This window comes from Salarias fasciatus, chromosome 13, assembly GCF_902148845.1.
Source record: "Salarias fasciatus chromosome 13, fSalaFa1.1, whole genome shotgun sequence".
NCBI lineage: Eukaryota > Metazoa > Chordata > Actinopteri > Blenniiformes > Blenniidae > Salarias > Salarias fasciatus.
Window position 1 is genome coordinate 16,931,318 of NC_043757.1, and position 22,637 is coordinate 16,953,954.

At 47.4% G+C, this 22,637-nt stretch overlaps 1 protein-coding gene across 4 annotated transcripts in view; it reads left to right on the forward strand.

Moving 5' to 3' along the window:
- The window catches only part of slit1a (slit homolog 1a (Drosophila)), an 86,688-nt gene that overhangs the window by 59,892 nt on the left and 4,159 nt on the right, over positions 1-22,637 (forward strand). Inside the window, exons 10-34 of one of the 4 annotated variants that reach the window (XM_030105883.1) lie at positions 2,715-2,786; positions 5,579-5,650; positions 5,739-5,810; positions 6,046-6,189; positions 7,481-7,644; positions 8,491-8,514; positions 11,868-12,012; positions 12,560-12,634; positions 12,728-12,871; positions 12,958-13,101; positions 13,212-13,378; positions 14,071-14,203; positions 15,293-15,361; positions 15,444-15,515; positions 15,628-15,699; positions 18,919-18,990; positions 20,105-20,268; positions 20,354-20,478; positions 20,551-20,648; positions 20,745-20,884; positions 21,484-21,577; positions 21,675-21,812; positions 21,898-22,126; positions 22,199-22,329; positions 22,436-22,629. In XM_030105883.1, coding sequence (XP_029961743.1) covers positions 2,715-2,786; positions 5,579-5,650; positions 5,739-5,810; positions 6,046-6,189; positions 7,481-7,644; positions 8,491-8,514; positions 11,868-12,012; positions 12,560-12,634; positions 12,728-12,871; positions 12,958-13,101; positions 13,212-13,378; positions 14,071-14,203; positions 15,293-15,361; positions 15,444-15,515; positions 15,628-15,699; positions 18,919-18,990; positions 20,105-20,268; positions 20,354-20,478; positions 20,551-20,648; positions 20,745-20,884; positions 21,484-21,577; positions 21,675-21,812; positions 21,898-22,126; positions 22,199-22,329; positions 22,436-22,629 — 2,954 coding nt within the window. The remainder of the gene's footprint in view (positions 1-2,714; positions 2,787-5,578; positions 5,651-5,738; positions 5,811-6,045; positions 6,190-7,480; positions 7,645-8,490; positions 8,515-11,867; positions 12,013-12,559; positions 12,635-12,727; positions 12,872-12,957; positions 13,102-13,211; positions 13,379-14,070; positions 14,204-15,292; positions 15,362-15,443; positions 15,516-15,627; positions 15,700-18,918; positions 18,991-20,104; positions 20,269-20,353; positions 20,479-20,550; positions 20,649-20,744; positions 20,885-21,483; positions 21,578-21,674; positions 21,813-21,897; positions 22,127-22,198; positions 22,330-22,435; positions 22,630-22,637) is intronic. The other 3 variants (XM_030105885.1, XM_030105884.1, XM_030105886.1) reach the window with 3 other exon arrangements.

Consider the following 22,637-nt stretch of genomic DNA (forward strand, 5'->3'; position numbering starts at 1 on the left):
CAGCGCTGGCACATGCACACATTTTATAGACCGCAGATCCTCTCTGTGTGGCAGATGAGAAAAGATGCATTAAAACTTTCCCTGCCCTTTATATCTAATTGGTGCTTAAGCAGTAAACTCCCACCTTGTTCTGATTCATCTTTTACAAGATGTGAGTGATGAAAACGCCTACTTTTATTATGCACATTCCTCTTGTCCTGCCCATCAGGGCCTTACCTTACAGGTCGAATTCCCACAATGCTTTTCTTTTAACATTTTCTCTTTCCATCTTTCCCTGTGTGCCAAATCGCCACAGGCAAGTTAAAGGGGGCAGATAAGCAGTAAAATAATAAAAAGCAGCCGAGGGAGGGGGGGTTGGTGACTGGGGAGTCCGTTCAGTAACTTCGGGCCGCAGGTTTGATCTGTGCTTGAAGTTCATTATAAAATCAGGTTCAATTACAGCAAGGCGGGCTGCTGGGTATCAAGGCCAGCCTAATGCCTTGTTAATGAGGCACTGTGAAACTCTCACACACACACACACACACACACACACACACACGCACACACACAGAAACACACATGCATACTGCTCTCATTATGTACAAATCGGAGAATTGCAACCTCTGCCCCGCTCTAAACCTAATGAATGCCAGTGTTGTGTTTATGGCTGTGAGGATGTGAGCTGGTTTCTGTGCTCCCCTCTTGAGAGACCAGGCCCAGTTAGCCTAAACACCACCACCACCACCACCAGCAGCAGCAGATTATTATGCGGAGTAGTCGCTGTCTGCAGTGGCTGAACCCTGCCATAAAATTCTCCCGCCGCCTTTCATCCGCACCGCTGCCATCCCGCCTTCCATTTCTGACTCAGGCACGCACCCAGCGAATGCCCAAAGGCGTAATGTGTTTCCCCTTAATGAAAACCATGCTCAGGCCCTAATGAAAAGGATGAAGAGCATTGATTGAGCTGATGCAAACACCAGCTTACGCACACACACATACACACACAAACACACACACACACCCTCAGATGGACATGCAATCCAAATGTTCATCCTGATAAATTGGAAGGGAGCCATTGGGGACCACTGTCCGTCCACAGAGGACTCTGAGGGATTGTTTTTTTTCCCTTCTCTCTGCCAATTGGATAGAATGACTCCTTTGTTGATTGCAGGGATTAAGTCGCTTGAACATATTGATCAGCAAGGAGTGACAGCATGGAGGCTGAACAAAAAAGTGTGCAACAATGTGTGTGCGCACCTGTGTTTCTGTGTGTTTGCACCCCCCACACACACACACATCTTACAAGGACAGTGAAAAGCATGCAAACAGCATGCAGAGTGCCAGACTGGTTTGGACCAGTCGGACTAACGGGTTGATGAGAGGAGGCGCTAAAGCCACTTGGGGGAACCACAGTGCTGTCACTGCTGTAAATTCACAGGCACACTGGGACAGGCAGACAAAAACAGACGGAGGGAGCATGTCCACCACAGGAATCTGTGGTCTGGAATCACTGCCATCCTAGGAATGTCAATTGCTCTCCTGCATCGCCCCATGAACGTGGGCCGCTTGTTTAAATGGGAGAGACTCTTGATTGAAGCATTTGGAAACTCAAAACTGTTAAATGGCTGTATATAATGTTTAACAAAACATTTGTCCCCCTTTGAAAAGCCCCAAATCGCATAAATGTAGGGGGTCGTGGAGGCTTGCTGTAAATCTGAGAAATTTTCTGGTGCCAAAGAGTTTTGGAGTTTTTCCCTCATATCTATCATTTTCCTGCGGTGACAGAAAAAAAAACTTCATGATAATCTTTAGATGTCTTTCGCTGATACAGGCCCCGGCCTGCTGGTCTGCAGCCAGTTCCTCTGCTGAGAGGCTGAATGTAAGAACAAGCAGACAGGCTTGCAGCTGGCTCCCTCTGGGCCCCGCTAAGCCTCGGTAAGGACAGTTTTAAAAGCTGTGAACTGACCTGCAGATAAACAGCCCTCTGCCAGCTACACCAGGGAATTGGTCTGGGGCTCGAGCTGGGTCCCTAAGTAGTAGCCCAACACACACATGCATGCCCTCACTAATGGGGTTTGGGGATGTCTGCTTCCCCGGAACCATCTGAGACTGATTAGAGTCTGTTACTGTTCTTGTTCTTGATAACCGGCGGTGTGTTTGTCTGTGTATTCATTTCACCTTTCTCCACGGTTGTTTTATGGCGGGATTTCACCAGGCATTTTCTTGTCAGCTTTGCGTCAGCGGGTCTTAAGCTCAGAGGAAAAAGTAAATTCAAGAAAGCAATATTTCACCACAGCGTAAGTTTCAATGGACGCTCTGCAGGCACCCAGAGGATAACAGCAACTTTCACAGGACTACGGGAAATCGTTATTGATATCAGGATCTCATATGACAACATAAGTGCTGGGAACTGTAAATGTTGCGTCATAATGAAATATGGCTTCTTGTCAAAGGCCTCAGCGCCATCACACGACCGGAGTCGATTCCTTTCCAGGTCTTTTCCGCAGCACTTTTTGCATTGAGTTGTGTTTATTGGTTCTGAGGATGTTATGACTCCGACATGAGCTGGACCGATTACAGCTGGGGGATAGATCTCCGCTAATATAATCAGTCCAATCACCGAGGGTCAGAGGCGATCACTCAGCTATGTTACCGTGGAGAACGGAACTGTTTGGTTAACTAATGGTATCTCCTGTCCTGTCCTGTCCTGTCCTGTTCTGTCCTCTTCCCACCAGACGCCTGGAGCAGAACGGGATTAAGTCGGTCCCTCCCGGAGCCTTTTCTCCCTACAAGAAACTGCGTAGGATGTAAGTACGGCAGAACACTCACCTCAGGGCAGAATAATACCGATGAGAACAAGGAGTTGAGGGCCTGGAAAAAGAAGCAACAATTGGCAGACTTCTTATTCCACATCCAAGGAGCATGAAGTATTTATTTTGTCTGTGCCTGAAGAACATATTCTTGTTCTCAGACTTGGGGTGGCATGGAAAGCAAGCACTCAGATCCTACATGAGCATAATAACAGCTCTCGTCTTTCATTGCAGCACACTGGTATTCCCCTGGCTAGCATTGTGTCCAGTGTGTGTGTGTGTGTGTGTGTGTGTGTGTGTTGTGCCAGCGTGGTCAAACTGCAAACTGCCAGCTGGGAAAATGATGAGGGGACGGAGAGTGTGCTGGAACGAGGGCTGAGGCTTCGCTCTCTCTGGGAGCGAACGGTGACAGGCTGGTGGTTGAGACTGAGTGGTTTTGCACCCGGCCAGCCAGCTGTCCGGTCACCAGGCCAGGACACACACCCGCCGGCCAAACCCATAACTCCCAACACCACCGGACCTGACTGACAGGGAGAAGGAGGAAATAGAGGGTCAGGGAGTTTCTCTGCCTCGTCGCAGCATCGGCGAACTCCGGGGACGGTTCGAAGTTCAGACGAGGTGAACGGAGAGCCGAAGACAGATTGATGCAGCTGCTATCTTAGCGCAGCTCCAGGGAAATCTCAGGGAAAATATTTTATGGTTCGAATACATTTTTGTTGCTGTAGTGTATATTTAAAAAACTGTGGACTGTGTGGAATCAGCTCAGCTTGGTCTCTAAGTTTGAGTAAAATAAACCATTAAAAAACCACATGACTGTCACAGAAAGATTGAAACATCATTACCGAAATGGAGCAGTTCCTCCCGAAAAAGTATTAATCCAAACTTTTTGTCATATATTCGGTTTCTGATTCCCAGATTCTACAAATCTAAACAGTGATTTCACTTTATATGGATCCTTATTAAAAGTGTCACTTGGATGTGGAGTTTCTTATAAATATATTATTCATAATAGACTGGTGGACTGAAAAAGATGACTGGGGCCTTTAGTTTGCATGTTTTCCCTGTTCCCACCTGGATATTCCTTGTCAGCCCTATATGATCCACTGACACCATGTTTTCACTAAAAACCCGCTGAGTTAAGCTCAAACAACATCCACTGATTTCCATTTTCTGTACCTCTTCAGGGTAGCAGGGCGATCCCAACCCACCTTTTTGAGGCAGGCAGACTCCCGTTAAAAAGGAGGAAATTATGTTTTTATTTCACGATACTGATTTAGGAATGAGCCGAGGTGGATGAATCTTCAGATCCTTTTTACAGTGCTCAGTAGGAAAAGAATAAAAACTCAGATCACATCGCGTCACACCGTGAAACTGCTGGGAAGTGCTTTATTTGCCGACAATATGAATTTGTGTGTCTGTGTATGTGTTTGTGTGAGTAAGATGAATCTCATCCAGACAAAACAGACAGAAATGCCAAAATACATGTGGAGTAGCTGTTACCCGTCTGTTCTTCCAAACAAACAGTGCTACTGCTGTTGCTACTGCTGATCCTGCATTTAGCTACAGCAGTGCATGACCGCATGTCTGTGTTGACCCTTGCTGTCTTTGTTGGTTCAGCTGGCCGCAGGCCCTCCCTGTCCAGCGTGCAGACAGCATCCATGCATCATAATAAGTCTCCTGGGTCCGTTGCTGCAGATGCTGTTGTTTATTTTATATTAGAGGAAACAGGCATTAAAGTGGCAGCTTACAGTCACTCCTATAGGCCGCCGCTCACGTGGCTGTGTGTGCGTTTGTCGTGTCGAGCGGCGCCTCTCGTGACCTCTCTGTCCTCCTCTCCCAGTAAATGTCAGCAGCACACGCTTCCTTCCACCTTGTCCCAGTTTGGATGACCCGTTCCTGAACCGCTCCCGCAGACCGGGATGCGGGAACGGCCCCCGCACCGCACTCGGCCACGCTGACACCGGCCTCTGAGTTTACACACACACTCCAGTGCATATTGTTGGCTCCTTCGCCACGTCTTCATTTCCAGGAAACCTCAGTCCTTTGCGAGAAGACAAATGGGTACTTATTTAACGGTTACCCCCAAATGAGAAAATATCCCTCTTCTTCGCCACATGATGATTTTCCTTCAAAGGTATCCAGTCGACTGGAGTTCAGTCCACATACTCCATTAACTCGCTCTCTCCATCTGTCTTTCTCTCTTTCTGTCCCACTGTTCCTCATTTACTGTTGCGTTTACTCAAAGAAACACACACAGACACACACACACACACACACATGCATAAATACATAGACACTCAGACTTGGTGGAGATCCTGTGGGGAGATGCCTGTGGATCCTATTAACGACAACTTTGTGCAGAGCAGCCTGCTGTATTTTGTTCTGGATTCCAGCCCTGCGTCACATTTTTAGTCACACACACACAAACACACGAGCACACACACTCTGATCCAACGGGGGACTGTTTGGTGGGCCGCAAATCATACAAGTAAATGTTTTGATTGGCAGCAAGGCTGACATAAAGGGATGCACCATCAGATGTGGGGGCTGGAGCTCCTCTTCATCCAGCTTACACGGCATTTGCTTGAGTCTTTGGCTTTTTTTAAGGACTCGGAATCTTGTGAGAAGATGGCACTGACATATGCTTTTCTGCTTACACAAACCAGCATTTCTTAAACATTCAGAAGAATGTTAAAACAGCAAAAGTAAACTTGAGCAAAATGCATAATCATCATTGATTTGGATAGTGCGCACTATACATCATTTTAATGATTCTCTGTATTTTGCAGTGACCTGAGCAACAACCAGATCTCGGAGATCGCCCCCGATGCCTTCCAGGGCCTGCGCTCCCTCAACTCCCTGTGAGTGGCCCCGTTCAGAGGTTGTGCATAAATAGCCACCGAGTTGTCATTTCCTGTGTCTAAAGCAAGTCTCTGCTGTGATATCCAGCGTGCTGTATGGAAATAAGATCACCGATCTGCCCAAGGGGGTGTTCGATGGCCTCTACGCCCTGCAACTGCTGTAGGTGGAACACACAGCGCTGATACTCTGCAGGCATCCACTGAATATCAGGCACCCTCACTCCCACTCGGGGAAGGAGCCGTAACCTTCAAATAAACTTTGTACCTGTGCATAGTTTTCTAGATGGAATGTATAATGAATGAATGCATAAAAGAACTCTGACAAGCTGCTTCCCTCTCTCTTTTCCCCTCTCCCCTCGTCTTCCTCCCTCGCTCCGTCTCCCACCGTCTCTCAGGTTGCTGAACGCCAATAAGATTCACTGTGTTCGCGCCAACGCCTTCCAGGACCTTCAGAACCTCTCGCTGCTGTCTCTCTACGACAACAAGATCCAAACCCTCGCCAAGGGCACCTTCACTTCGCTGCGAGCGATACAGACCCTGTGAGTTAAAGCGCTCAAACGTGCAGACTCCGGCACATGGCGAGCAGCTACTATAAAACATGAGCCAGCCCAGGGCTGCGTAGCGGCGCAGGAATGGAATCGTGAGCGAGAAAGCGGAGTAAATCTATCATGTTCACAAACACATGGGCACACACACACACTCACACACACACTCAACTTGTGCGGCCAGATCAAAAAGCAGCTCATACCACACCCAGATCTTTCCACTGCCGTTACTCACACTGCACCAGCTCCTTCTGAACGAGCGGCTCCTTTTCTCTGCCCCAACAAACAAGGCGAACCGCACACTGGTATCAATGCAGACCCCGCACCGTGCACTCCGTGCACGCTGCATAATCAGGGTTGTCATAGAAGACACCTGTTGGAGATGATGGATGGCAGTGCCCTTTGGTTTAACACACGCCGAGCGAGGGTTAATGTGGGTAAAACTAGATTCCTTGTTTGGCTGCATTTAGAGGAAGAGATGAAAATATATGCTGTGTCTTCTCTGATCTCTTGTCCCGTACACTGACTGCACAATTTGTGTCGTTGCTCAAACTTGTATCTTCCACTGATTTAATTTCACTCAGACTAAAGTTTCTACTCTGAGTCAAACTGTCTCACTACTGATGAACATTTAACTGCCGGATCTTATCTTTACTTATCTTTTTCTTTTCCTTTCAAACATCGGACTATAATATTACTCTGACAGCATAGCTTCTTGAAACTCCAATATTACTTGAATGTAGTGCTCACAGTGATGGTTTTGTTTAACAAAACTGTTGAACATGACGGCTCAGATCCACAGTTTAACATTTATAAGCTTGTCTTGTATTTGACACTTTCTGATCTGGCATCTAAATAATGTTTGTCATTTTTCAAACCGACTTTAGCGATATCATAAATATACTGGCCTCGGTCTCTGTTGTGCTGGCTTCAGAGTCCTCTCTTTAGTCCAAGACAGACTTCATAATGACAACTACATTTTTAAAAATTATGGATTGCTTATTTATTTCCTGATTTCTCTCTAGACAGCGGCGTGTCAATTATTTCAGCACAAAGTTCTTAAAACTAAAACTTTAGAAAAATTGTTAAAACATCAGATTTTTCATTTAACATTTCAATGTACAGTGAGAATAAATTACTGACTGACTCTGCAGTGGTGATGTATCTATAGTGACGTGTTCTTCAAGGTAAGTCTGGTATAAACCTGCCGTCCTGATGTGAGGACGTCGACAAGCCGCTGTTTGGTCAGTTTCTTTCCGTTTTACTCTGCCTGTCTTCTTTCCAGTCACCTGGCCCAGAACCCATTCATATGCGACTGCAACCTGAAGTGGCTGGCAGACTACCTGCGATCCAACCCCATCGAGACCAGCGGCGCCCGCTGCGCCAGTCCGCGCCGACTCGCAAACAAACGCATCGGGCAGATCAAGAGCAAGAAGTTCCGCTGCTCTGGTAAACTGATGGCTACATGTTACTCCTTCCACATTCTGCCTCTCTTCCTCTCCACTGGGAGCGCCTTTTATCCGTGCGCTGTTCCTTCTGCCACCTACAACAGTTAATGAGCGATCATTCCTGGAAACGGGTTTTGTTCGACCTATCTTCTGCTCCAATCGATACTTGCCAGACGAAGTCTGGAGAGAGGGACGGTGCGCTCGGTCTCCATTTTCCCTCCGTGCTGCCACATGATGAGTCTGGTTTCACGTTCAGACCGCAGCGAGCTGAGCTCACCAGTCCAGGCCGGTGTTTCTGTGTGCGCCCGCCGTTCTCCCGCCTGATGCCAGGCTCGGGTTTCCTTCATGCCTCTGCAGCCGCCCTCACCAGCCAAAGCCCCTCCACCCTCACTCCACCCTGCTGATGCCCACCATTGTGTTTATGCACTGTGCCACGCCGTCTGGCAGCCTCCGCTGCTGAGGTTTCACACTTTTTATAGCTTCGTTTGTTTGTCTGGACCTGGTGAAGACGGGACGCCGTGTGTTTCCCTTTTTCGCTGCACTTTCATTTTTCCCATTTTTTTTTGACTCTTTCCTCGTTTCCTCTGAATTATCTCACCATCTTTTTCTTTCCCTCATCCCTTCCTTAGCAACAGCCAAATATTTATCACCCTTGTGCATAATTTCTCCGCATTGCCATGCCCAGAGATAGCCATCGGCTTCTCTGTTTAACTGTCATATGCTCTGAACTCATGTGTCGTCATATATAAGCTCTATATATGACTGTTTTGATGCATAGCAGCCCCACAGCTATGCGGCCCAGCCTGCTCTCACTGACATCCGTACCTCTTTCTTTTCTCCATCACAGCCAAAGAGCAGTACGTCATCCCAGGTGAGTGGCTTGTCAGTGTTCACGCCGATCATTCTCCTCCTCTTTTCTTTAATTTTCCACTCGCAGCCACGTGCCAAGCAGCATCATTCTTTCCATCGCTCGCCAAACATCATAAATTCACGCACAGGTTAAACCCAAAGTTCAGTTTATTCCAGCTTGGGTCTTTGTAGTTTTTGCTACCATTACAGGTCATATTATTTTACCAAACAGCTGAGAGCTCAAATCTTTGCAATGTTTAAAAAAAAAAAAAAAAACTTTAGATGAGGGGTGAAAATTAATATAAACTGAAAAAAATACAGTTTTAATGTGCGTCACAGTCAGAGGAAGGAACTAACGTTGTATAGAAATGACGAGGTCTTGAAGATACTTTAATTGTTAAAGAAGTTTCAGACTTGATTTCATTTTCAAAACAGAAATAAATCCTCTTATCGACTTAATCCATTTTACACAACGAGAGATACAGAATAAATCAGACAAACTCAGAGCGAGGCTGCCAACTCTCTCAACTGACTTCTGCTCTCATGCCTCACATGCCTTTTCTCAGACGAAACACAACTTTTAGGTCAGACTGAAACTCCATGTGTTTTCAGAAAAAGAAAAAATGAAATCTCGACTACTGAGGATCCTGAAGCAGAACAATGGATGGCTGAATATGCACTTCCAGAGGTGTTTAATTTCCTAAAATTGGACACCCATCACGCTCATAGGACCACATCACGGCCTATTTTGTAGCTTTTAACTTATTCTTGTTTCATTAAATAGAATTCTTTCACTTAAAAGCATCCAGTTCCAAACATGTTTTCTCGATTCTGACCTGCACTCAGAATTTCCTGGAAGTCCTGGAAGTTGGCAGCCCTGTACAAAAAAAAAAACTTACCACATGTAATGCCTGTCTGTGATGAGGGAGCAGCAGTGTGGAGAAGAGTTTCAACCTGTTTGCTCCAAAAAGCAGAATGATTCATAAAAATGCCTGACTTTACTTGAATGCTTCAACGATGTAAAAACCTGTCTTTTTATTGACTTTTCCTTGAGTGCTTCTCAAGGTTTGGTTAGTGAAGAATGTGTTTTTTGCCATCTGTATTTGCAGTTTCCAAAATGTCTTTTCTCCTTTTTATTTCGTAATGCAGCATAAAGAGTAAATTAAAAAAAGAATCTAGAAGGGTAAAATTTGCCAAAAAGGTTTCCGGAGGTGCCACTCGACGTATTTATATACGAGAATAACTAATTGCACCCGAGAGTGAGTGACTGTACCTGTGTGTGAATTTCAATGTGATCTATGTGTGTGAGAGCATCTGTTTCTTCTCAGCTCTGTTTTCCTAACAGTCTCAGTAGATAGACTCTGGAGGAAGTGTCTCTTTGCTTTGGCGTTCGCACAGACAGTCAGTCACCGAGAGGGACAGGGAACGAGGACGGAGGGGAAGGAGAGTGTGTCTCGTCTATCAGTGAAAAGCTAAAGAAAATAAAGCCCACCAGAGGACCCAGATTCCTATCAGCGGATGTTTCCGGACCTCTTAACAAGAGCACTTCCAAGAAAATAACTAGGAGGAGCAGCGATGTGTGGAGAAGGCTGCGTATGTGTGTGTGTGTGTGTGATTGAGTTTCTGTGCATGTCTGACTCTACTCGTGCGCGTGCGGATAAATTAATATGCCTTTGTGTGCTAAGTTGAGATAAAGCTCTGCGCTGGCTTAGAGAACAAATGGGAGGACTGTGTAAGCAGGAGGAAGATCAAAGCCAAATGTGATTAATAAGAATTTTACCCTCCCAGAATGATAACAATGAAAGCCTCCACAACATGCGCACACACATACACACACGCGCACGTACAGAGACAAACACACACCATCTCTGCCAATATGGGGATTCCATAATACAATTATAATGAGAAGCCAAGCTGCAGGGAATTAGGAGAACTTGTACCACTCCAGCGATGAGTCACTTTGCACCACCGGGAGGGAAAAACCTCGTCCCGCTCCTTTCTCCCTTTTTCTCGGGGTTTTTTCGTGTAAACACGCTGACGGCAGGAGTGTCACCGCCGCGCGCTTGTGACGACGGCGATGACTCAGCCTCGCGCAGTCTCCCCCGGCTCTTCCACATCCTTAGATCAAAGCGGCGTGTTGTGCTTTCATTGCTTCCTCTCGAGCAGGAAATGCCTTTTTTTTTTTTTTCCTTTCCCCTGCTGGCTGGCCGCGAGAGGGAAAGTCACTTAATGACCAGCATTAACTTGGTCCGTCTGCCCCGTCCGAGGAGCCGCTCTGCGGAGTGACACCACTTTAGACAAACTTTTTACTTCATAAACTAAAAACTAGTATTTCCTCCAGTGTAATACTTGTCAGACTGTACTCTAATACGGAGTTTGGGATTAGGTTGTGGTTTTGACTGCTTCATTTATTTTGACAGATTCTTGACACTCGTTTTTTTTCTCGATCTGGTCATGGTTGTTTGAGGTTTTCCTCCTCATGGCGGCGGTCTGGATACCCCGCACAGTCCATCCGGCTGACGTCAACTCAAAAAAAAAAAAAAAAAAACCAGGGAGACTGGATGCAGGCATGCAGAAGGGAATGTGATGCACAGCGATATCCGCACAGAAAATGCCGGGCTGTTCCCTCTAAATGGAACATGTGCAGACACAAACATCAGACACACACACACACACACACACACACACTGACATTCGTACGCAGACACTGGGACACACTCTCACAGACGCTCATACACACTGTTCTAAGTAGCTCCCTGTGCTCTTCCATTATTGAGCAGCCATGATGTAACTGGCAGCACACTTTTTTGGCACGTAACATCTATTCATAGATGAAGGAGGTGCAGGGAAACGTCCCGCGCTCCCCACGCTGCCTCGCTCTTCCTCCTCCTCCGCCCCCTCACCTTTGAATCCTCTGTCATCCGTCCCTCCTTTTCTTTCTTTCTTTCAAACACACGTTCAGTTCTTCATGCCTGCCTTCTTCTACTTCTCTCTGAGGCCACCTGTCCTGCCTCACATCACTCCAGCCGCATCCCCCCCCCCTTCTCCGTCCTCTATCTCTTGGGTCCTCTGCTTCACTGAAGCACTCGCTGCCCAAATCTCCTTTCCTTTCACCCCACTGCTCCCACTCCATCACCTCTCCCGAAAATAAATCGGCCGCGCTCATTCATCTCGCCCATGAATGGCAGGGGAACCACAGGATGTTCTTAGGGGCGTCTGAGGCTAAAGGTGAGGCAGGGAACCCTCCTCTCAGGCTGTAAAAGGACAAAGCGCAGACGTGAACGGAACAGATGTGTGACTGAGACGCGAGCGGAACGGCAAAGCAGCCTTGCGGTGTGGTTTTAAGTGAATTTGCTTGGTTTTTCTTCGGTACAGGTACAGAGGACACCCGTCTGAATAACGCCTGTAACAGTGACCCCGTGTGCCCGCCCAAGTGCCGCTGTGAGTCCAACGTGGTCGACTGCTCCAACCTCAAACTCACCAAGGTTCCTGAGCACATCCCAACATCCACCGCTGAACTGTAAGCATCTAAAAAAAACCATTGTGTTTTTCTGCATATTTCTCAGATGAGTTAAAAATATATACGAAACATGGATAAGAATCCATTTGAACAGATAGTTCCTAAGAGTCTGAAATAAAGACTGATTGATTAACCAATACATTGGTATTAGTGTCAAATGGAAAAGACACATTTTGAAGCACGATTTTGTTGAAAACTTTAAAATGGATTCATATCGAAATACCCCCAACAATGTTTTGACTTCCATTGCAGAGCAGTAAAACGTGAACTGTGCTGATATTTCAGGATGCCTTGTGTGTGTCCACATAAACATTTTGCAGATCGTATTTTTGACTTTGTTATTTATATGAAAAATTGAGAAAAGTGACTTGAAATACAACTCTGGAGAAAATATATCCTTTATAATGGATCATTTGCTGTGAAGGGTGTTTGAAGAAAACCAATGTAATTCCCTTTAAATGCAGAGAACTAAGAGAATTGAACAGTATGAAAGATGTGACGATGACTAACATTTTGTCATATTGTTTGTGTTTTTTTAATATTAAAGTCGCCTCAACAACAACGAGATCACAACTCTGGAGGCTACAGGAGTTTTTAAGAACCTTTCCCAGCTGAAGAAAATGTGAGTGGGACTTATTTGACTTTCACCTTTATTTTGATGTCACTTTGTGAAATGTAAACATTATATCCCCGGCCGTGCTTCGTCCTTTCACAGCAACCTCAGCAACAACAAGATCACAGAGATTGAAGACGGGGCGTTTGAGGGAGCGTCATCTGTCAACGAGCTTCACCTCACGGCCAATCAGATCGATTCAGTTCGGAGCGGGATGTTTCGCGGCCTTGAGGGCCTGCGGATGCTGTGAGTGATGCACAAACTCGTAGAATCGCCCTGCCGTACATCTTACTACATCTCAACATGCCGAACCTGGCAATTTCTTTGTGCAGGATGCTGAGGAACAACAAGATCAGCTGCGTCCACAACGACAGCTTCACAGGGCTCCACAACGTCCGCTTGCTTTCTCTGTACGACAACCAGCTGACCACCATCACTCCCGGAGCGTTCGACACCCTGCAGACCCTCTCCACCCTGTGAGTCTTCTGCTCCAGCCTCGGACCATCCTCAGTCTTTGATGGCGAGTAAACGGTGCTCTCTATACAGCCACTGTTATTCTCTCCCTCTCTCTCTCTCTCTCTCTCAGTAACCTCCTGGCAAACTCCTTCAACTGTGACTGCCGGCTGGCCTGGCTCGGCGACTGGCTGCGGAGCAGGAAGATCGTGACGGGAAACCCTCGCTGCCAGCGCCCGGCCTTCCTGAAAGAGATCCCTCTGCAGGATGTGGCTCTGCCTGACTTCCGCTGTGAGGAGGGTGAGTCGCGCCGAGCCGAGGCACACAGCAGAGAGTGGTGTTTTTTTCCATCTGTCTTGATTTACCACATCTGCAGCGGCTCCTCTTTGTGAGAAGAGATAAGCGTCCTCACTTCAGCGGACGACCTTCAGCGTGTGTGAAATGAACCTGTCTGGAGTTGACTGATGAAGATTTTAACATTTCACTCTGCGCCACAATATGTGAATAACAAGCGCTGCTTAAAGTGTCTGAGATCATCTTAAATAATGGCCACTATTGTGTGGCTCTTTTGTTTACTGAATAGATTGCTACTCAGCAGTTCCTAAGCTGCTGGTCGATGCCGGGCTGAGTGGAGCTATTGAGCTGTTTGCCTTATTGACCAGTCAGCCTATTTGCACCTGAATGACTGCTGGAGTTGTCTTCGGGCCTCGGGCAGCTCCCATTCTTTGCCCTCGCCGATCGATATTACATTAGCAAGGCTTGTCTCTGTCTCTCTCTTTCGTGTTTTATTATTCACATTTCTCACTTCCTCTTTCTTCATTGTCTCACTGCCTCGCCAGCTTGAAGGACTGCGATGTTTTTGGCCCTATTGTGCTCTTAGGTTTGGTTAATCTGTCGACAGCTTAAGTAGTTTGTCCCCATTCGTTTTGTGTGCTCCGGGTCATTCTGACAGTTTTTTTTCCCCCACTTCTCTACCTCTTCTTTATTCCCAGGCCAAGAGGAGTCAAGCTGTGTGCCCAGACCGCAGTGTCCCAGTGAATGCACTTGCCTGGAGACTGTGGTGCGCTGCAGTAACAAGCACCTCCACACACTGCCCAAAGGCATCCCCAGAAATGTGACTGAACTGTGAGTTCCTCAGCAGTATTTATGCTCATGTAAAGGAAATCAGTTTGTGTTGCAAGTGTGTTTGCCTCTTCAGTTTGAATGTGATACAGCGGAAGTTTGCGAGGCTTTAAAGCAGATGAGAGCAGAGAAGAAGAAAAGCAGATCTCGTCACTTAGAGATGAAGAAAGGTGTCAATAAGCCCTGTATTCTCTCAGACATTCTTCCCCTGTGTTCCTCACAGCCCGCGGGGCTTACACTGATGTCACTTTCACACTCAGAGCCAAGGATCAGAGAGTGTGTGAGTCTGCACGCATATTTGTGCGAGGGCCAGAAGCCTGTCCACGGGGGCACCGAAGAGCAACAGGACATTTTAATGAGCAGTTTTCAATGGAAAGGGGAGGGAGTGGAATTGGTCTGGAACTTTCCAATACTGCTTCAAGTGGCTGTGACAAGCTCAGACACTCACACACACGCACACACACAGATGCACACCCACGCTGTGCGAGCCTTAAGGCCTGTCATTGTCCCAGCAGGTGTGACCAGGTGTACCCCTCTGCTCTGGGCTTTCATCTAGTCATCTGGAGAGCTCGCTACTCCATCATTATCCCGAGTGTCCTCTGCACCATCATTACCTATCATTAACTCTGAACCCAAAGGCCTCCTAACCATAACCACCAGTCCCCCCCCACCCCCCCCTGCCCTTCCCACCTTGTGTACAGACAACAACAATAGCAGCAGCCTGCAGCTCTGCTCGGAGGGGCCAGGCCCGAAATCAAGTAGTTATTAAAGAGCCAGAGCCGCAGGGGCACTTTGTGGGAACAGCCGGCAGTGCAGTTGTCCACCTGAAAGCCCATCGTCAGTTATCAGAGCTCGTACACTGCCCGTGTGTTACCACACATGTGCACAATCATCTAAGAGCTTGTATCTTGGTCATTTAAAAAAAGACTTCGGCCTTTTTGCATAACTGACATATTATGATATAATATCCAAACTATACAGATGGGAATGCTCAGGAATGTGTTTAAGGTGTTTGGTTTCAGTGCACAAGGCTTCTAAACAAAAAGCCAGTTTTAGAAAGAGCAGCCAACACTCTTGCGTCTCTTGATTCAGGTATCTAGATGGAAACCAGTTCAGCGTTGTGCCAAAGGAGCTGTCAACCTTCAAGTACCTCCAGCTGGTGTAAGTTTCTTTCCGTCTGCCTGGCCGACCGCGCCGTGCACACCAGCGGAGTGAACGTGTGCTTCATTACCTTTTCTTCCAGAGACCTGAGCAACAACAGGATCAACTCTCTGACCAATTCATCCTTTGCTAACATGAGCCAGCTCACCACACTGTGAGTCCTGAAGAGCCTCAGAAGTCTCACTGAAAAGAGTATTTTATTCCGATGCTGGCATTGAAACAGATGAATTTTGTATACACGATGTGTAATTATTTCAACATTGCAGAATCTTGAGCTACAACTCGCTGCGCTGCATCCCCAAGATGGCCTTCAGTGGACTGCACTCTCTACGGCTGCTGTGAGTTTATTTTTGCTTGTTAAATGCATTTTTTATTGTATATGAATGCCATAAAAATAACATAAATTGTCAATTCATTTAGTTATGCTGGTCAAGGATTCATTTTCTAACAGCTTGTGTTTAGTGCCCGCTCTGTGAGAGCGTTTCACACGGTTCTAAGCAGATGTTTGAATGTTTTATTGGTGCCATGGTGTTTCGAGACAACGCTGGAAAAAACAGCAACTTCACGGGAAACAATTGAAGTTGTTTTGAAAGGGGAGTGCTAAAACAGGCGAGGACTCATTTTTAGCCTTAATGAGTTATTAAGGAGGATATTTTTGCTGCTCACACAGACTACAGAGATGCTGCAGCAGATGCTGAGAATGTTTGATTGACTCCAGAGTCCTGAAACACAGTCTAAACAGTTATGACAGCTCCTTCTGAAGACACAAACACGCAGACACACACACACTTACTCCGACCTATTTTTCTCAGTTTAAACGGCTGCCGAGGGGGGGCAGTGGCAGTGTTGTTCCGGCTCCTTCCTGTTACCGCAATTCCTCCTCAGGCATCTGCCCAGTCCGCCCGTTCACCTCCATGCATTCCAGCTCATCACTGCTCGAGCTCGCAGCTCACAAAACCCACTGTACAAACTCACCCTGACACTGATTACCAGAGAATGTTTGCCCCGCTAACCGTAATGCTTTTCATTCTGCCTCCGGGCTTTTATGAAGTTATGAAGTCCCTGATTGTGCACTCTCGGTGACCACGGGCTCCCTGTCGAAACGTCGGCCTGCTAAATCACGGAGATGTAGAATGTAAACGCGTCGGACGCAGAGATGACGAAATGAAAAAAAAGTTGGTGGGACTGTATCCGAAGACACGGCGGCCAGCCGCCTCGCACTGTACCATCTACATGTTTGTCATCTGCTGGCTCGCTGCCTGCCGGTATGTGTGTGGGAGTCAAATTATCAACCATCCATGTGCGCTCGTAGCAGGCACACTTTTTATTACTGACAACAAAGCTGCAACAAAGCCTCCTTTTAACGGCGGGATTCGACTAAAGCCCCCCCGATCATTACGAGACACAAAGCGTAAAAGTCCTTTCAGCGTGGAATGAGAGTGAAGCTCGGCCGTCATTAGCTGATGCTGCCTCGCTCGCCCAGGCGCGCCGCTTTGATCTCTAATGAAGCTGCGTCCGTTATTCCTGCTCTTACTCATTCGCGCCACCTTCGCTTCTAAAGTGTTCCCAGTGCAAGTGTACTCAGACGCCATGTGAGGCCCACCCCCTCTCCTTGATGCAGCCACACACACCCTGCAGGCTCTGAAGTATATACAAGCGCGCGCACACACACACACACACACACACACACACACACACACATGCAGACTGTCTGGACTACCTTATTGTCTCAGTCAGTCGTGAGTCCAAACGGAGCAGAAAACTTTGATGTCTTTACTGCTGGTGTGATCAATCATAAGCCTCCCATTAAATGTCAATTGGTGCCACGGTGTGTTTTTTTTCCCCCCCGTCACCAAGTAAGGCGACAATGAGCTCCATTTAATAGCCTCAACTTTAAGACTCCACAACGGGTTCAGAGTTCAGAGTTTGAAGCTTCACCAAAACCACAGCGAGATGCCAAAAAAACGATTCCGGCGGGACGCCGCCGTGCACTTTCCTCGCACACACCGAGGTGCCAAAGCTTTAATAAAGCTGCACCTTTGGCTTTACACAGCAGTAAAGAGGGGAAGAATCATTAACGCTCAGTTCTTCAAACAGGCCAGGGGTCTGAAGCTGGTAAGATTGTGTGTGTGTGTTTGTGTGTGTGTGTGTGTGTGTGTGTGTGTGTGTGTTCGTGTGTGTGTATGTGTTAGTTGTGGTTTGAGCTGCAGATTAATAAGCTGCTAATTGGCCTGCTGGGCATTAGGTGTGAGGTGAGTTAGCAGAGACAGCGCCAGGGCGTGGCCCGGGAAGGATTGACTGGAAACCTGTGGGAGAAGATGTGAAAGAAAGTGATAAGGGAATTAAAAAAAAAAAAAAAAACTGTCGCTAGCTCTGGGAGCTGCAGAGCTGAACCAGCAGCATGCAGCTAAAAGAGGAAAGTAAGAGTAACTGAAACAGTTCTGTGTGGAAATCACAAGTCATCATTTTGTCGATCAATCAGTGGTGAAAACTGTGCCAAGCAAGAGATAAGTTGGCATCGGCTGTGCGGACTGACGTAGTTATACACAGCCGGAGAGAAGCGACGTGAAAACGGGCGGGCAGAATGTTTGCAGGAGAGTAGATCAGGTTTCTTCCCGGAGACTCCCTGGCTCCTTCTCTCTCAGGAGATCCTCGCCTGCCTGGCATCGCTGCTGCTGGCTTCGTGCCCTCAGCATCCTCAAACCACCACATCCCACCTACTCTACGCTAATAAGCATTCTCCAAAGCGCTCGGGCCAATTAGCGTAGTGTCTCACGTGGCTCACACAGCCCTCTCACAGTGACCAGCTTGCTTCTCTGCATCCCTCTCTCATCGTCTTTTGCAGCTTAGGAATTATTTGATCAAACGAGAGAAGAAATTCACTTTCCAAGTCTGTTTATACATCAGCTGCCTTGATCCAGACGTGTCACGTATTGTTACTGTGGACTGGAGCTCTTTTAGCGTTAGCTTGCGGTCAGCTGAGAGCTTGAGGTGGTAATGACCCGGCAGATTACAGCCGCCATCCATCATCCAGCCATTAAGCCGTGTCAGCTTCTCGCCGTAGATGGTAGTTAGACAATAAAGAGAATGACAATAAATACAAAGAAGTGAGCACAATACCTTCAGTGTGATGTGTACGTAAAAAAACACAGATGATCACAGCAGTGATTTCACTACCTTGAGCAGTTATTTCACCCTCCTCAATGTGCCCTTGTTGGCCCTGAGAGCCAGACATACAGAGAAACCTGACACCGGTCTTCTCCTCACTCAGAGCCGCGTCTGACATCCGCACCGAGCTGAACCAAAATCCTTTTTAGATCATTAGAATAGCTCTAACATAAGCTTTTGTTTTTAGGATATTTCAGTTTTTTTAGTAATATTACAGTTTTCACAATCAATCATTTAAATTTAAAACTTTTCATTGGTACAGTTATCAGTAGTCATAATTTAGTTCAAGTTTTCAGACCTCTTTCCACCAATGCAGATAGGTGAGTGTTTAATTCATTGTTAGAACATTTTCATGATGCTTCTGTTCTCCCTCCTCTGTGATCTCTCAGGTCTCTACATGGAAACGAGATCTCAGAGCTTCCCGACGGCATCTTCAATGATGTGGCTTCACTCTCCCATTTGTAAGTAGTGACACACGCCTGTGGGTGAAGTTTAAGCCCACATGCGAGCCCACACACACCTCCTCCAGGTGCTTTGAGGCTCTGGTCAGACAGCTAAGCTTTGCACAGCTCACACTGGCCTGCCTGTAGTCCTCTTCATCAGCCAAACCTTCCTGAAATCAAGCGCGGTTCTGTGGTGGGGGGCAACACAGAGACCCCTTCACTGTCTCATCACTCTTTGACATCTCTCAAACACACGTTTACCAGCACACACACACACACACACACACACACACACACACACACACACAGATTCTCCATGGTCTGCAGACTTTCGTGCGTGTTTATTTATGTGCGTAATTTTGTGTGCAGCCATCATGCGGTTCTGCGTGAGCTTTGCCGACCTGCACGAAACTAAACAAAAGTGTCTTTTGCGAGTCGACCGTCTGCTATCAATCCGGCTCCAGATATTCACATCATCCTTTGGCGGTCACTGATCAATAGACCTATCAATGTCAAGGCTGGAAAGAAAAAAAAAAACAAGGGAGGACAGAGGGAGCTAAACAAAGACAGTTTGTGGAGAGTGGAGGCTGCATAAGAACGGGCCTGAAGCGAGGGATGGCGGGGAGCCATTGATCCGCAGTCGCAGTCAAGTGGCTTTCATGTTAGCAGATGTCAGGTGTCAGCTATTGGCCCGGCCTGAAAGATGAGCCTGTGTTCCGCCGTAATGGAACAGCATCGATTCAGGAGTGTTTGTGCATCCAGCGCGAGGACAGAGCCGCATTGATTCACGACCACCGTGACAGAAGTGGTTAAGGGCGCCTTCTGTTCACACCTCTGTCTATAATTGAGAAGTCCTCCTCCGGATGATGCATGGCACAAAGTGGCATTGAGCGTTTAACTTTTACAGCCGCCTTATTCTCAAAGAAGCAGTGATTTGTTTAGTCCACTAAGTTGGACTTTTCAGTTTTTATGTGAGGATGGAGAGACACCTGCTGGTCGCTGTGTGTAACGACTGCCCATCCTTTTTCTATACCTACTTCATTGCAGCCGTTGAAATGAAACGGGCAGAAAAATGACAAAACAATCCTGAACCATCAGATCAGCAGTTGACTGATGTTCTCTGCGTTATCAGAGCTATTGGTGCCAACCCCTTGCACTGCGACTGTCACCTGCGCTGGCTGTCTGACTGGGTGAAGACCGGATACAAAGAGCCCGGCATCGCACGCTGCGCCGGTCCTCAGGGCATGGAGGGCAAGCTGCTCCTCACCACGCCGGCAAAGAAGTTCGAATGCACAGGTAAGGTGGAGGCGGACGCATCAATGTTACAGAGATGTACAAAGGTCAGTTTGGAATGATTCCTGTGATTTTGACGTCTCCCCAGGTGAAATGGACACCACGGTGCTGGCCAAGTGTAACCCCTGTCTGTCCAGCCCCTGCCTGAACCAAGGCGTCTGTCACAGCGACCTGGTGGAGATCTACAGGTGCAGCTGTCCTGCAGGGTTCAAGGTAAGGATGCAGTAATCCCAAAACCTGCTTCTGCTTAACGACGCAGGTTAACTGGCCATGCTCTGTTCTCAGGGTAAGAACTGTGAGGCGGGTGTGAACGCCTGCGTGAGCAGCCCGTGTGCCAACGGAGGCACCTGCCAAGTCAACGAGGACGTGGAGGGAGAGTATAGGTGAGGACAACCTGCTACCACATAAACAACAACAAAACTAAATCTTCTTGAACTTTGCCCAAACTAGAATGTTTTTTTTTGTTTGTTTTTTTACAGTTGTACGTGTCCGCTGGGCTTTGAGGGCCCCACTTGCCAAATCAACACTGACGACTGTGAAGACAACGACTGCGAGAACGGAGCAACCTGCATCGACGGAGTCAACAACTACACTTGTTTTTGTCCCCCCTACTACACAGGTCAGTGCGAGGAAGGCAGGTCAAGTTAAAAAGCCCCTCCTCTGGTGTGGTGGTGAACTCTCCCACCTGAATGTTTTTAAATCAGCAGGCTGGATGTTGAAATGTGGAGAGTGAATGTTGGCCTATTTCACTTTAAAAAATTAGCCATGAATTTCTTCCACAGTGTTCCACAGTCACTTTTGAAAAAATATCTAAAACAAATAGACTGAACACCGTTTAGAGGTTAACAAGACAGGACTGTTTCTCTTGAAAATATATGCAGGATTTTCTTTTCCTTGCCAAGATAAAACTGACCTAATTTTTCAAATAATCAAAGCCAAAGTTTCTAGTTTTTATATCATGAGATCTACTTTATTTGTTCTGTGTCAAGATGAATTGAGAATTTAAGGAAAATGGATCTCTTCGTTTTTCACTTCAAGTTTCATTCATCATGTTTGATCATGTAAAGCAAATAGAGACTGACTCGGCCACATGCAGCATAAACGTGATGATCCAGGAATAATCAATGAGCACCAGGCTCGTTTCTTTTCTGTTCTTTTACTGCGTGGCTCTTGCTGTGTCTTGCATGGCTGATGCTTCACGGTTGCTTCTATGTTTAGGGGAAATGTGTGAAGAAATGGAAGACGTGTGTGCTCCTGGACGGAGCCCCTGCCAGCACCAGTCAACCTGCCTCATCACCTCCACTGGACCCAAGTAAGGTTTCACAAGCAGAGGAAAATGGAAAGCGTGAAGACGGAGCAGATTTTATTCGTGCTCAGACTGAATCGAGTGACGTGTTGGGACGTTGCAGGTGTGTGTGCTCTCCTGGTTACGTTGGCGATGACTGCAGTGTAGACTACAACGACTGTGAGGAGCATCGCTGCCAGAATGGGGCTCAGTGCATCGATGAGCTGAACGGATATTCCTGCATCTGCCCTGAAGGATACAAGTGAGAATCGCACACGTCTGACGTTATCCTGCCAGATGAGTTGCCTTCATGTCAATAAAGACACACCCCCCCCCCTTGTCTATAGCGGTCAGCTGTGTGAGGTTCCCCCGTCCCCGCTGTCCCTCTGTGAGCTGGCCGACTGTCAAAACAACGCCCCCTGTGTGGAGCGAGGGGGGCACGCGCTCTGCCAGTGCCCTCCAGAGTTCGGGGGGCCGCGCTGCGAGAAGCTGGTCAGCGTCAACTTCGTCGACAGAGACTCCTACTTGCTGCTTTCTGACCTGAAGAACTGGCCTCAGGCCAACATCACGCTGCAGGTATTCACCGGACCGTTTTAGAAAACGTTTCTGAAATCCTGATGTGTAAAACGCAAAATGCTCTTCCTGCAGGTGTCGACAGCCGAGGACAACGGGATCCTGCTGTACAACGGAGACAATGATCACATAGCGGTGGAGCTCTACCAAGGTCATGTCAAAGTCAGTTATGACCCCGGCAGCCAACCAGGACACGCTATTTACAGGTAAAACCTCTCGGGCAGAATCACCCTTTCATAAAGGCAACGCTCGTTTCCCTCTTTTCCCCATCAGTGACGTTTTTATTGTCCAATTTGTCTTTTGCTTCGTCAGCACGGAGACTATCAACGACGGTCAGTTCCACACAGTGGAGCTGGTGACCTTCGACCAGATGGTGAACCTGTCTATTGACGGGGGTCTCCCCACCACAATGGACAGCTTTGGGGCAGTGCGGCCCCTCAACGGGGAGGCTCCACTATATGTGGGGGGTAGGGGCCCTCTCCAGAACACACCTCCCTCCTCTGCAGGCACTCTT